At 42.5% G+C, this 14,942-nt stretch overlaps 1 protein-coding gene across 1 annotated transcript; it reads left to right on the top strand.

Moving 5' to 3' along the window:
- Positions 1-224: 224 nt before the first annotated feature.
- On the top strand, positions 225-14,612 carry PTGER2 (prostaglandin E receptor 2). Its single transcript, XM_032623774.1, has 2 exons — positions 225-1,760; positions 10,969-14,612. Exons 1-2 carry the CDS (start codon positions 918-920, stop codon positions 11,188-11,190), a joined length of 1,065 nt encoding a protein of 354 aa, XP_032479665.1. The 5' UTR covers positions 225-917; the 3' UTR covers positions 11,191-14,612.
- Positions 14,613-14,942: the final 330 nt, after the last annotated feature.

Raw genomic sequence — 14,942 nt, forward strand, 5'->3', positions numbered from 1 at the left:
CTTTTTTTTTCTTAAATGGTTTTTTGAACAAGTGGTTATCCGTTATGGTGTTGACATAAGAAAAGGCGAAATGCTGGGAACTGAATCAAAACGACACTGCAACAGGCAGCTTGGTGTGAGCGTGTTTTGGTTCCTTGAATGCACAGGCTTGCTTTTCACTTCCTCCTAACTCTGGTCCCGCCTTCTTGGTGTGTTTTCCTGAAAATGCTTTTTAAAAGAAAAGAAAAAGAACATATCGGTCCCTACTGCAAGCCGTCTTTGGTGTCCGTTGTTCCCTTCTTTTCACGTCTCACGGAACTGGTCCTCCTAACTTCTCTACTGTTTAGTGAGTCGCTTAGCTCTCCCCGGCGTTGCCCGCCTTCTGTAAATCCTACGCAGACCCCGCCAGTGCCCCGCACTCCCTCCCAGCCCTCTACCAGGGCTAAACTCTTCCCAGCGGTGGTCAGGCAGCCTGCGGACATCCAGCAAGCCGAGCAGCGGAGAACGAGGACCGCTGCGTCCACCGTCCACCCTCGCGCCTCGCCCAGCGCGCACTCCGCCCCCGCTCTCCCGGAGACTTGCAGTGTGACGCGCCCACCTCCCGGCGGCTCGCGGGCTCTCGCTTTGGGACAGCCGCCACCCCCGGGAGACGTGGAAGCGGCGGCGGCGGCGGCGGCGGCGGCGGCTCCCTGGGCGCGGGCCGGCCCAGGAGCGTGGAGCGCCGCGTGGATGCGGCAGCAGAGCGGCTTCTCCGCGAGCCTTGAGAGACCCGGGCAGAGCCCGCCCTCTATGCGCGCTGGGGGCCGGCAGGGGGCTCTGGATTTCGGTCCCTCCCCCTTTCCCTGGGTGTCTCGGAGCACTCCGGCTCTCAGACCCTCCTCCAGCCAGGTGCAGGCCGGCGGGAGAGGAGGACGCATCTCTTCTTCCGGCGCCGCACCATGGGCAATACCTCCAATGACTCCTGGCCAGAGAACTGCGATACTCGACAGTGGCTCCCCTCCGGCGAAAGCCCAGCCATCAGCTCCGTGATGTTCTCGGCCGGGGTGCTGGGGAACCTCATCGCGCTGGCGCTGCTGGTGCGCCGCTGGCTGGGGGACTCGGGGCGCAGCGCCGGCCGCGGGAACTCCATCTCGCTGTTCCACGTGCTGGTGACAGAGTTGGTGTTCACCGATCTGCTCGGGACCTGCCTCATCAGCCCTGTGGTGCTGGCTTCGTATGCGCGGAACCAGACCCTGGTGGCCCTGGAGCCCCAGAGGCGCGTGTGCACCTACTTTGCCTTCTCCATGACCTTCTTCAGCCTGGCCACCATGCTCATGCTCTTCGCCATGGCCCTGGAGCGCTACCTAGCCATCGGACACCCCTACTTCTACCAGCGCTGGGTCACATGCCGTGGTGGCCTGGCTGTGCTGCCCGTCATCTACACAGTCTCCCTGCTCTTTTGCTCCCTGCCGCTGCTGGACCACCGGCAGTACGCCCAGTACTGCCCTGGGACGTGGTGCTTCATCGGGCATGAGCAGACCATGTACCTGCGGCTTTACGCCACCTTGCTGCTACTGCTCATCATCGCGGTGCTCGCCTGCAACCTCAGTGTCATCCTCAGCCTCATCCACATGCATCGCCGGGGCAGGAGAAGCCGCTCCGGACCCTCCTTGGGCAGCAGCCGGGGCGGCCCTGGCAGCCACAGGAAAGGGGAAAGGGTATCCATGGCAGAGGAGACGGACCATCTCATTCTCCTGGCTATCATGACCATCACCTTCGCCGTCTGCTCCTTGCCTTTCACGGTGAGTCGCTCCCTTCATTTCCACAGAGGAACCGGGCAGCCTTCTCACACTCTCCCCTCTTACTCCCACCCTTGCCACCACCACACACATTTTGCAACTTGTAAAATTATGGCCTCATTTGTAAAGGGTCTATAGCCTTCCCCTCTCACTTCTCACCTTTGCCCCACTTCCTACTTCCCTAACCCCAGCAAACGGGCATCTCTATGCTACTGCTTCTCATTTACCAACACAGTCCCCCTGAAAGGGAGTCCTGGCTCTCCACTAAGCCAGCGCAGACTGCCACCCTAGAGCCCGAAGCCACTGTACAAGGCCAGTCTGGCTTAGTACCTGACGAAGAAGCAGCCCCTTCCACCTTTGGGTAGTTGTCAGTTCCAACCTGACTTCCCTGAGCTGTAGTTCGCCTCCCGGTGTCCCCCATCCACTGGTGCTAGTTCTCCAGGCTCTGCCTTCTGTTTCTCCCAGAGCAAAATGTAATACTCAACCCATAGCCTTCCATCGAGAATGGTCCCAGGTGAGAAGGGTCCATGTTGCCAGAAGTCCAGAGCATTCATTGTCTTAAAAGTTCAACAAAACCTAGCTTACAGATTTCCCAAACTACATATTGGGAGTATAACTCTTTGTTGCCATGAAAATTCATAATATGTTCATAATGATAATTAGAGGAAAGGCTGCTTGCTTGGAGGAACCCCTTGCCTAGGTTCTGGGCTGGGTGCTGCCCTGGTTGGGGGCAACATCAGTGGTTAGTTCCATGATGCTGTGAGTTTGAGCCTCCTAAGGTGTAATGTGGGTAGCAGAGCCTGGGATGTATCCGAGCATGTGCTGGCCTCTTACAGAGAAATGAGAGCTCAGTTTTAGCAGCTCCACTTCCAAATCTTCAGAAGCACAAGACTGACCCTACAGGGAATAAACAGTTGGCAGTGACTCTCACCTGACACAGTCTTGGAGAAAAGAAAAAGATAAACGATGCTGCCATTGGTCAGTGTGACCTGTAGAAGCTGAAGAAGTAACTTTATCCTACTTTCCGCCTCCCTCACTGCTTTAGATTATCTTCATTAAACTCATCCATAGAGGTGGGAGAGGACACAGGATCCTAAAAGCCTAGCTATGACCCTCCCACACACACAAATTAACTCCCTTTCTCACCTATGTTCTCTCCTCCCTGGTCCCCCACTGTCCTCACACTTCTGCCCCATCTTCTGTCAGGGTAGAAGCGGCCCTGAATCAATAAGTTACACTTTGAGAGGAATGAGATGGAGTATGTAAAAGATGCCCTTTTATAAAATGAAGTAGGATGTGGGAGGCTGCATCTCCCATTCACCCTGAGCTGGGGAGTTTGCAACAGAAATGCTGTGAGGTAGAAACCAACATGGCTTACACAAGTTTGTTTTGTTTTACTGGTAGAACTGGTAGAACTCCATTAGGAGCTAAATTAACTTTTTGGTGTTGGGACTAGGATGCAGAACATACATGTATCTGTGAGAGAAAGCATTTCAAGTTCCACTAAACAACTTAGAATTTAACATGAGAGACATAAACCATTTCTGAATTGGGAGGTACCTGTTTTGGATTAGTGGGAATCAGGATGTCAGTCCTTAGAGTTTTATCTATCATTTGTGAGTGTGTACGTATAAAAATACCTTCCACCCTCAGCTACTTAAAATAGCTTGGGAACAGGCTCAGAGGTGACCACACACTTGTGAAAAGGATTGTTATTCCCTTTGAGGAGGAGAGCAGGAGGAAAAGTTCTCCCCCTTGATCATGACTGACCCACAGCATAAACTGTATTTTTTTAAATAAAGGCAGTTGATTTTCAATAGGTTCCCCAGTTTTCAAGTAAATTTGCCTTTTGCCATGAGAATTCCATCATTGCCATATGTTGATTTTCAGATACACACACGCAAACACACACACTCGTTTCCTTTACTATTAAGCCAGGGGCAACTCCAGAGTTGCCAAATGGAAGAACTAGAAGTCTGGTTAGAAAGGGTGGAGACGTAGGAAGTTTGCTTTGAAGCTGAGTTTTTATCTGAGTGCCTGTTTATGGCTTTGGGGGCCAGATGAAGATTATGAGGGGGCTTTAGCTCCTTCAAGCCACTCCTTGGCATTGACAGTATCAGCACATATTATCTAGGGCCTCTTCTGGGTGTGTGCATGGCAAAGAGTCCCAGACAAAGAGTGGGAAAAATGCCTAGTGTTAATGTAATCTAGAAAGTTGGCTACACTGACTTCTTGCCTTGGGGCTAACATGACACATTTTCCAGATGAACTACAGATAACCCAGTAGGTGCAAAACAGATATTCGAACTGTACCCTAAATGGGAAGTACCAAGTCATCTCTCAATAGGGAAATTTACTTTGACCATTGACTAATTTTATTTTATCACTAGATTGTTGATACTTGTCAGTATCTTTCATTTACACAGCACTTTAAGCATTAGGAAATGCTACACTATCCAGAATTTAGTTACTTCTTGGAAGGCTTATCTGACAATTCAAATCTCAAAGCTACTGAATGGTGCATTACATTCTGCTATTTCAGAATGCTTGGCATGTGTCCCTGGGGGGTGCTTTTCCCCCATGTCCTTTTATTCTACTTGGCCCACACTAAAGTTGTGGTCAGAAATGGCCTACACCAATCTCCCGCCCAAGGCAGGAATCATTTCCACATATCCTAACCCGGGCTCTGATAGAAAAGGCAAGGGCTTCTGGTTGCCTTCAGAAATTCTCCTGTTCTTCTATAATAGCACACACAGCCCAATAGAAATACGGCATGAACCACAAATGCAAGCCACATAAGGAATTTCAAATTTTCTTGTAGCCACATGACAAAAAGTAAAAAGAAACAATTGAAATTAATTATTAGTATATTTTATTTAACCCAGTGTATCTAAAATATTATCGAGGCAAAATGTATCAATGTAAAATAATTATTAATGAACTATTCCAACTAATTTTCTTCCTGTGTCCCAGAAAATACTAGTAATCTACCCTGTCTCTGCCTCTTTCTAACTCGGGATAACAGAACTGCTTTCTGTGGCCCTCAAAGTGGTCCATGCCACTGGCCCAGCAAGGAGAGCTCACAGCTGTGTACCCAGTGGGACAACAGCCTAATGAGCACCCCAGGAGAAGAGGGGAGTGGGGAATTGAGGAAACCTGAACTGCTAAGGAATGTCAGCCATTGTCCCAAGGTGTGGGCAGGTTACAATTACTGCTTCCTCCAAGAATGCCAGCCTAGGACTTTCAAAGTTTGGGAATTGAAACTCAAAATATTAAATGCCCAGCACGCTGTAATGAAGTCAAGTTCAACTTCAAATGTCATTATTATCAACATCAAAATGGCTAACATTTTTTTTTAAACATCTTTATTGGAGTATAATTGCTTTACAATGGTGTGTTAGTTTCTGCTTTATAACAAAATGAATCAGCTATACATATACATATATCCCCATATCTCCTCCCTCTTGTGTCTCCCTCCCACCTTCCTTATCCCACCCCTCTAGGTGGTCACAAAGCACCAAGCTGATCTCCCTGTGCTACGCGGCTGCTTCCCACTAGCTATCTGTTTTACGTTTGGTAGTGTATATGTGTCCGTGCCACTCTCTCACTTTGTCCCAGCTTACCCTTCCCCCTCCCCGTGTCCTGAAGTCCGTTCTCCATGTTTGCGTCTTTATTCCTGTCCTGAATGGCTAACGTTTTTGAGTGCGAATTTTTTACATACTTCAATCCATTATCTTCACAACAATCTTTCAAATAGGTAGCATTTTTACTCCCATTTTACAAATGAGGCAAATAACTTACCCTGGGTCCCGCAGCTAGTGAGTGAGTGCTGGAGCCAGGATTCAAAGCCAGGCAGCTTAAGCACAGAGCCTGTGCTTTTAATCACAATACTGTCGGAAAGTACTCATTTCAGGGGTAACATATGAGAAGATTAATCCAAGATTTATAAGAGAATTGTGAAGATGTTATAAATATCTGGCCCACTTTGTCTCTTAATTTCAACTTTTAGCTTTAAAAGTACAATGGCAAAGACCTTTTTCTCCTTATCAGATCAAGGGGCCTGAGCTAGGGCCAAGGGTACAGTTTCTTTTTTCTTCTGCACTGACCTATGCATTAAAAGGCTGAGTCTGAGATTTTAGGAGATCGGCTAGTGTAAATGCGGGTCTAAATTAAGAAATAATCAGATAACCCCTCACATAAAACTTTCTGTTGGTACACATAAGATATAACTGATTTTTTAAAAAAGCATTATTTTGGCGATCCAATATAAAGTCATGCGTAGGACCAACAACATATTCCAGACTGTTTATGCACTAAAGGAATATTGCGTAAATTAATATATTCCTCATGTTAATCAGATATTGTCATCATTTCACAGTGATAAATGGAAACTTTCTTCCTGAAATGAAACAGGACACAGGAAATATACCAGACCTCCATTCTTGACTCAGATACTGTTTGTCTTTTAATTTCCAACCCATATCTAGCCATTTTTTCACTACTTTACTAATAATTGTGAACAACTTCTGGTCATTTTAAACTGTTTTCCCCATGTCATTAGGATAAAGTGTTTATGCATTTTATTCAGTTCTAAAATTTCAAGAGTGAACCATTGACTCATTCTAAAATGTCTTCATCTTTAGAAATTCTTTAGGGCTATAATTTCTAGGTTACTCTGATTAGTGGAAATCTGATCTTTGAAATACAAAGCAAACTCAAGTAAAGAGTACTGGAGTTTCCCATTCATTCCTGGTACTCTTTATGTGAAAGGTAACATGAATGGGGGTTGTAAAGCTGATTTGAAATTTGTCAATTACATACATGCACAGTATCACAATTCTAGTAGGGATGAAAGAGAAATTCAGAAATCTCTATGCATAACCAAAACAAACTTTGCCTGGTGATATTTTGAGTTAATATCCATGTACTACTGGAAGGCCCTTTATCATTCATACATCATCAATGATGTGTTTGGGAATTGTTGAAAGAGTTTTAACACACCTTACCTTTTAAGAGAAAGTTCTTCTATATGAGTGTTTTCACTTGGCACCTTTTCCTTTGCCATTTGATATTATGAAATTGTGGTTGTAAATAATGACATAATTACACTGATTTTTTAAAATGTAGACAGCAAGAACTATGGTCCTTTTCCCTAAAGAGAAGTGGTGCGTTATGTCTACACCCTTGGTCAAGGTGATGCCTGCCATCTAGCTGTGGAAAGTGTGGAAGAAAGAAAAGACCCAAAGAAAACCAAGTAGCTACTTAGATATAGCCATGGTTTTAAAATCTATAAACAGGAGAAATAATACCCATAAATCTTTGTGACACATTTGGAAAAAAGTCTCCTACAAACCCATAATCAGTCAGTGGTGAATTTCATGTGAGACTTTACGTCAGAGGCTTTTTATATAGATGGTGGCAGAGTGTGTAGTGGCTAAGAGGAAAGTCTGGGTCCTGCTACTATAATTGCATGGCTCCCCTACTTACCTGCGGTGTGATTTGGGACAGGATAACTAATTGTCTGAGCCTTGATCTCCTCCTTACTAAAATGGAAGTAATAACACTTTACAGATTTGTATAAAGATTAAACACAACAAGACACAAAATGCTTAGTACCATGCCTGGCATACAGGTATTCAGTAAATATTAGCTACTCTTTCCATAGGATTCCATTTCCAAAGGAAAATCATTTTATATTAATGACCAGGAACTGAATTCTGGAAGCTCCGTGTCATTTGTTTGATTGGCCAGGCCTAAGTGGGTCTTTTGTTTTTAAGTGTGATAAATGAATAATTTTAAACTATTTCAATTTTGGGGTAAGGGTCTAAAGCAGTGGGTTTCAACTTTGCCTGTGTATTAGGATCACCTGGGGGGCTTTAAAAGCCCTGACACCTGGGTTACAGCCCTGACCCCTGGGTTACAGCCCAGGCTAATTAAATCAGAGTCTCTGAGAGAGGGAGCAAGCTATCAGAGTAGTTTTATTTCTTTATTTAAATATTTTTTTCCCATCAGAATATTTTTAATTATCCACAGGTGATTTCAGTGCACAGCCAAATACATTTCTCATTTACTCTAAAATTCTGAACCCACTATGTAGTCACATTAAAGGTAGGAAAGTAGCTGAAAGAAACGGTGCCAGGTCAGTGCCAAGATAAAGTTTTCCATGGAGGTGGCAAGGATTCTATGGAAGACAAAAGAATACTAATTTTCCTCTGTGCCGCTTTCCAGGTATCACAAGCTCGTATTCTTAGCAAAGCCCTATAGAGAGAGTCTGTCCTAAGGAATTAAAACTCACTAGGCTGGTTTACATTAGTCCTTGGTATTTTTCTCATAGCAGATTTACTTGTAGTATGTGCAAAAGCATGTATAAATTCTACCAGCCTCTGAAGCTGAAGTCCAGAATATCACCGAAACATTATTAATTAATTGACTTCTATCCATTGTGTCAGCCTTTAATTAAAATCCAGGATCAGCTGGAGGGAGAGGGAATGAGGAGTTAGTGTTTCATGGGTACAGAGTTTCAGTTTAGGAAGTTGTAAAAAGTTCTGGAGATGGATGGTGGTGATGGTTGCTGTTCCCTGTTCTTTTTATATGATGGTCAGTCAAGTGCAGCCACAAGAGGAGACAGGAGATGCTCCAGAAAACAGTTTATCAAACTCACAGGTCTGAAAAACAGGAAGCACTGCGTAACGTGCAGGGCCACATGAGGAAGTACCAGTGCAGGTCAGGAGGAAAAAGCAGGAGGAGCTGGGGAGAGCCTGTGCCACGGACTTTACTGGAGTTTCTGAGGGAAAGACAAGGCAGAGTAGGGGAAACAGTTTAGGACTGGCTATTTTGAACCATTTCGACAGGCTCTAAGCTATACGAGTAGCCCCTAGTCGCCCGGTACCAGGCCTTGGAATGATGAAAGCTGCCTCCAAGGAGTAAAGGGCCACACAGCGGAGCTCTGCATTGGTTAGTTTGTATATCAAGCGATTGCTTCTGGGTAAGCCCTTGGCTATCTCTAAGCACTGGCTAGCCCTGGAAGGGGCAGTCTCTCCCCAGCCAGAAAGTTTTTATGATGTCAAAACATCACAATATACAGAAAATAAAAATACAAACAGTACAGTTGCACAGCAAGGCGAATGTACTTAGTGACACTTGAAAATGGTGAAAATGGTAAATTCTATTCTCTGTATAATTTAAATTAAAAAGAAAAAACCCAGGGTCCACAAGATTGAAAATGGTGAACTCTAGGCAAAAGACAAGAACCAAAGGAAAAAAAATGGAGAGGTAGGAGAAGACAGAACTTACATCAAGAACTTCAAGGTTCTCTGAAGTATGTCTCTTTTGCAAGCATAAAAGAGGAAATTATCTTCTACAACATATCGGCCGGCTCCTAAAATGCAAAGTTTAAGCATTTCTAAAAATTACTCAGCGTAGTGGATGAAAAGGAAAGGAAACAAATAGTACAGAATTGCTTCATCCTCTAAAATCATTTTTCACTTCTCATTGGTCTGTCACACTCTAAAGAGATCAGGAACTATGGTTTGGGTTATTTGCCACAGAAAACCTGACTCATCTTCATGTGTGACCCATGACACTAGAGGCTGAGCCCTCTCTACATGGCCCACTAGAGAATCCGGTATTATATTCTTTGGCAAAATTAGATCTAAACTCAGCTACAGACTTTTTCTACAACAGAATGCTCGGTTGTGTGTGTGTGTGTGTGTGTGTGTGTGTGGTGACTAATATATTTTAATCTATCAGGTTTATGTACACTGTTATCCTGAATTCCTAAACTTCAAAATCGCTCCTTAAATACACCATATAAGTACTATCAATTTCTCATTCAAAATAGTTTAGCTGACAAGAAAAGTATTGCTCCCTTGCATATCCCCACCTAACTTTCCTCTTCTCTGTATACTTAGGGACATCCACCATCAGTTCTTTCTTTCTTTTTTTTCCTTTACTCATCTGCCAAGTCTTTTCTCCATTCCCTTAAGCCAAGATTCTCTGGCATAAACACCTATGGCTGCCAAACCTTCCTGATATTGTCCTAACATAAGCAACCCAAAGATGACTACTCTTCTCCCTCCCTGCAATTTGCTTTGTATATCCAGTTGCCAGATGCCTGCAGAGTAAGTAGTGGGGGGAAAAGGAAACAAACCATTCCTTCTTCTGGCAAGGGAGAGTGGAGGAAAGAAGAAATAGCTCTCTAACTCACCAGCTGCCTTTGGTAAGAAAGTCCCAGGAGCTCTATAAACAACTGGTTTCAAACGACTAGGTGTAATTTACATGTTTCTCTCTTTTCTGTAAGCCATGTGGAAATGTTTGATCTTTATCAAGCATGTACTGGCACATTCTCTGCAATCTGACCAAAAAGTTGTGTTGTTCCCTAAATATCTAAGATATCAGATGAGAGCTGGTATACTGCTTTGAGGACATTGGCCAATGCGTAAAGATGTGTCAGTGGCCAATGCATAAAGATGTGTCAGCTTTCCGGTGTTTAGGACTTTGTTCTGAAGACCTTTGGTCTAACATAGGCGACCTGGATGTAGCACACAGTGAGCGCTGCTCTGGTGTCAAGGGACTTGGAATTTGTGTCCTGAGTCGGCCACTAACCAGCCCTGGGAACTTGGGCAAGTCCCTCACCTTCTCTGCACCGTGGTGTCCTCACTGGTAAAATGGAGATAATAAAGACTAACGCTGGGGGGACACTTATTAAGTGAGCAGTTTTCAGTAGCTGACCCTGATGATTTCCTCTCATCCTGCCAACAACCCCAAGAATAGGTATTGTTATCGTTATCACCCATTTTAAAGATGCAGAAATGAAGGCACAAAGAGGTTAGTTTTCTTACTTATGGTCCCAAAGCTATCTGTGGAGCCAGGATTCAAACCCAGGCAGCCCAGTGGCCAGAACACAGGCTCTGTTGTGTGCCCTCTCACTGAATTGTCGTAATGAAGCCAGATTCAGTTTTTGGAAGTAACTGCAACATGTTGTTATTAACTCACTTCCTCATCTGTCAGAAAGAGACGATACTTATGTTTCAGAGTGTCTGTAAGGCATAAACATGTGCGAGAGGAGTGAGATTTTGCTACCTCTCTCTCACCACTACGACCACACACAAAACACGTTTTGCTTTTCAGTCTTAAGAAATTGCATATGGTCTAAGCCTGTCCACTGCTACAATGTAAAACTAACATCCTTTTCCCCTTTTGCTTCTTACAGATTTTTGCATATATGAATGAAACCTCTTCCCGGAAAGAAAAGTGGGACCTCCAAGCTCTTAGATTTTTATCAGTTAATTCAATAATTGACCCTTGGGTCTTTGCCATCCTGAGACCTCCTGTTCTGAGACTAATGCATTCAGTCCTCTGTTGTCGGGTTTCATTAAGAACACAAGATGCAACACAAACTTCCTGTTCTGCACAGTCAAATGCCAGTAAATAGGTTGACCTTTGAGGCTGGTAGTTAAGAAGTGCTTAGTGAGCCAGCATCTGGAAGATCATTTTAAAATGGTTCCTTGGAGAAATGGAGAAAAGTTAGTTTATAAATACAATGAAGCTACCCTAATAAAACAGAGAAAACAAACATTTCAGTACTGGTTTGGGCTACAGACGTGCTGACAAGGCACTTCGTGGAAGGTATCAGAAGGCTCTATAAAACCTACCGTCAAAGAGCATGTTCCGTGGCCTTTAGAGGAACAACCAATTGCATTTAAGATCCAGTGCTTTCGATTTAAGCTTTCCTGTTGAATGAGAAACCATGTAGTTTTGTAATTTGTTTAAAACCCTAAATAGTTACTGTGTTTTCTATTTTAATCTTCTAGGCTAGTACCATTATAAACATACAGTGTACAGTCAGACCAGATAAAACTTCTTACGTATTCTCTAGGAAGTGAATATGTGCAAGCAACCAAGCCCGGTGTCTTGTGATCGTCCTTTCTTTGGACAATGAATCTGAAAACCATAGGTACTTTGTACTGTATGTTTGTGTATGTGGGAGTGCTCTCTTTTTACAGCAGTGTAACTCAGTATTACTGAGTAGGCTCAGCTCATTAATGTCAGCTTTTTCACCATCCACAAGAAGCTGTGTGTCAGAGTGTCAGGTTATTTATTTTATAACGTCTGCCATGCTAATAGTAACCAAAAAGGCTAGGAATTTTCCTCTCAACAATAAATAGTAGACTATTAAGAGAGGTAATTCTGATTAATACTCTTCATTCTATTTCCAGGGAATCGTATACGTGGCTATGTCTGAAGCCAAATATTAGGATTAAAAACGGAAAAATCTGGTCAGTTCTTCAGATACACTGGAACTCTTTTAATGCTGAAGTTGAGGACATAACTAACATCTACTTTATAGGATGGTTGTATTGTAGCAAAATTCATCTGGGAAATATGGCTTGACTCATACTGTATAGGAAATCATGTAACAGTGAGTCATATCCTAATATATTTCTAAATCTAAATGTTTGGCATTATGTAAACTTGGCATAAAATATTTCAGTGAATTTGCACTGTTTAATCATATCTGATTTACAGTGTAAACTCATCTGAAATGTTACAAAAATAAACTGTAAAACAAAAAATTGAAAATGGGATAGTATGTGATGAATTCCCCCCAAACAACAATTTATAATTAGTATAGATATAATAATTTTTAAAATGAGATAAAAGTGGAAAATTTTCATTTAATTTGGCAGGTTTTTAAAGTGTGGTTGTATTACAGATTAGAGTTTGAAATATTCAATACAGTACTTGGTATTAGAGGATTTTTTTTCCCTTATAGCATGATCTTTGAAATAGTGGACACCTTATTTTTTTGCAGTGAGTGTTATTACAGCATAGTTGTAATAAAAAACCAAAAAAGAATGTTAAGTCTCATTGAGTTGCTTACGCAAAACTATTTCCTATAAGTAGTTATCAGACTAGATGATCACTTAGGAGTGATTCCAGACCTATCTAGAAATCAGTGTATTTTGACACAATCTATGTCAAATCATCCCTTATTTTAAAAAGAATAAATGAATGGTTTGCTTTCCTACTAATTTAAACAAACCAGGCAAAGTTTAATTTAGCTAAAATCTGGACATTTAAATAAATCTTCCCTGTCCACCAAGTATTCTAGAGTTAAGAAATTGTTCTAAATAGGATTAACTAGGCTCACGGGTAATTCCTAAACATAAAATTCTAAAGTTACTTTGAATCTGGAAGATTAATTTCCTTTATCAGATGACTTTTTTCCCCTCCAAATGAAAATGTTAAGTACAATCATTCACCGTACCTCACCACCCCCCAAAATTCTCGAATAATGCCTGAGAACTTAAAAACACAAACTTGGACATAATATCACTACTGGGAACAAAATTTTCACTCTGTGAAAATGAGTTTAAGTCATTAAGAACTGATAGATTTCCAGCACTTTGATTCCTAGTATACTCCTTTTCCTTGCACTGTGTTAAATGACTAAATCCTGTTATTTCATCTGCACTGATATTTACATAGAAGGAATTGAAAGTTAAAGTCCTATGTAATAGTAAACTGCTTACTATTCATGGAAATTTCAAGGTAATAGAAAAAATTACTGATCTTGGATATGAAAATATTTTTAAATTTTTAAAAATATTTTTAAAAATCACGTCACATCAGACGTACCTGTTTAAGTTTACTGACTCATTTTCAAGTAAAATAAAAAACACAGAGTTTAGCCTGGTATATCAGAGAACTGAATTGTGACGAAAAAAGGCCTAGATTTTATTCTTTGCCCCTAACAGTGAGTGGAATGAAAAGGGAGAAAGAAACTATAGTGGATGTTCAACTCAGAATGCCAGCCCTAACTTTAGGTGTCCAGAAATGGGATGGGCCAAAGCAGTCTATCCTAAGCCGAATTTCCTGGATGGTTCACTGTGGCCCCAGGTCATCTTTCCCAAGAGAAAACTGGGAAACTCTGGTACTAAACTGTGGCCTTGAATCTCTAAAAATCCTGATAGGGCCTGAGTTTGCTTAGAAACTGTAGAAAACCTCCCAAAGACTTGAATCTCAAAGTGGTCTGGACCCATGACAACCTAGAGCCAGAGCAAGGCTCTAGAAACAGCACCAACCCAAAACTGCCATGCTGGCGGAGGCTGTGAGCCCTGGGCAGGTGGAGGGAAAATCCGATCCACAACACTATGTTCTCAGTGTAATTCAGTTCAACTGTTGGTGCCCCTGCCGGCTCACATCAGTGCACTTTGAAAGACAGACTGCCCTCTTGCTATCGTAATGTCAGCTCTGCTTTGAACCAAGAAGAAACCAACATATTCAAGTTTAGAATTCGATGACTTTGAAAGGCAGGGGAAGACAATTAGCTCACACTTAAGATGAGGGGTTTATTTTTCCTTCACTTAGCCAAATCTAGTGGTTTAAGCCAAAAATAATGGTTTTCTGAATTTAGGGAAAGCCCCTATTTGAGTCCTTCACAGAGAAACAGTCTTCCCTGCAGATTTAATATGTGTGGACTTGGCAATACCTACTCATGATGACCATCTTCTGCCTTTATGAAACACAATTCCATTGGAATTTCTCTCTGCACGTTTAAAACATACCTATAATCATTATACTAACAGCATTATCATTGATTTTTTTTTTAATTTACAAAGCATTTGATCACCTGCAATACACACTATGGAAATAAATGTCATTTTAGCAATTCACAGAAGCTATAGTCTAATTTATACATGGGAACAAGGCCATGTATTGGGCATTAATTTTATTTCAGAAAGTTATTTTCTGGTAGGTTTTATGATTTTTATTGTAAGTAAATTTTCTTGAATTATATTTTTGTATTTCCTATAAAATGTATGTACAATTAAAGGTCAGTTTGGGTGGTTTAATTCTGTGATCTGTGTGTTTCATTTTTTAAAATATGCCAAGTCAAACAGATCAGTAATGATTCCAGCAGAAAGAGCTGGCACGTTGAAAAGGGTAATTGAGGACTGTTGACTGAAAGGAATATTTACAGAGGGAAGGGCAGGGTTAAGGGAATCAACAAGGGATGGTGGAGGAGCCCTTGGAAGCTGCTATCACTCCCAGGCCTGAAGGAACAAGGGAGGAGCAGTGAAAGCTGTGTCCCACGCAACAGAAGCTATGGCCTTAAGTAGGGAAGCATAGCTGCTGCCGAACCACAGGGAGGGAGGGAAGGGACTACGTTCCTGGAAGATC

This window comes from Phocoena sinus, chromosome 2 (assembly GCF_008692025.1).
Source record: "Phocoena sinus isolate mPhoSin1 chromosome 2, mPhoSin1.pri, whole genome shotgun sequence".
In the NCBI taxonomy this organism is placed as follows: domain Eukaryota; kingdom Metazoa; phylum Chordata; class Mammalia; order Artiodactyla; family Phocoenidae; genus Phocoena; species Phocoena sinus.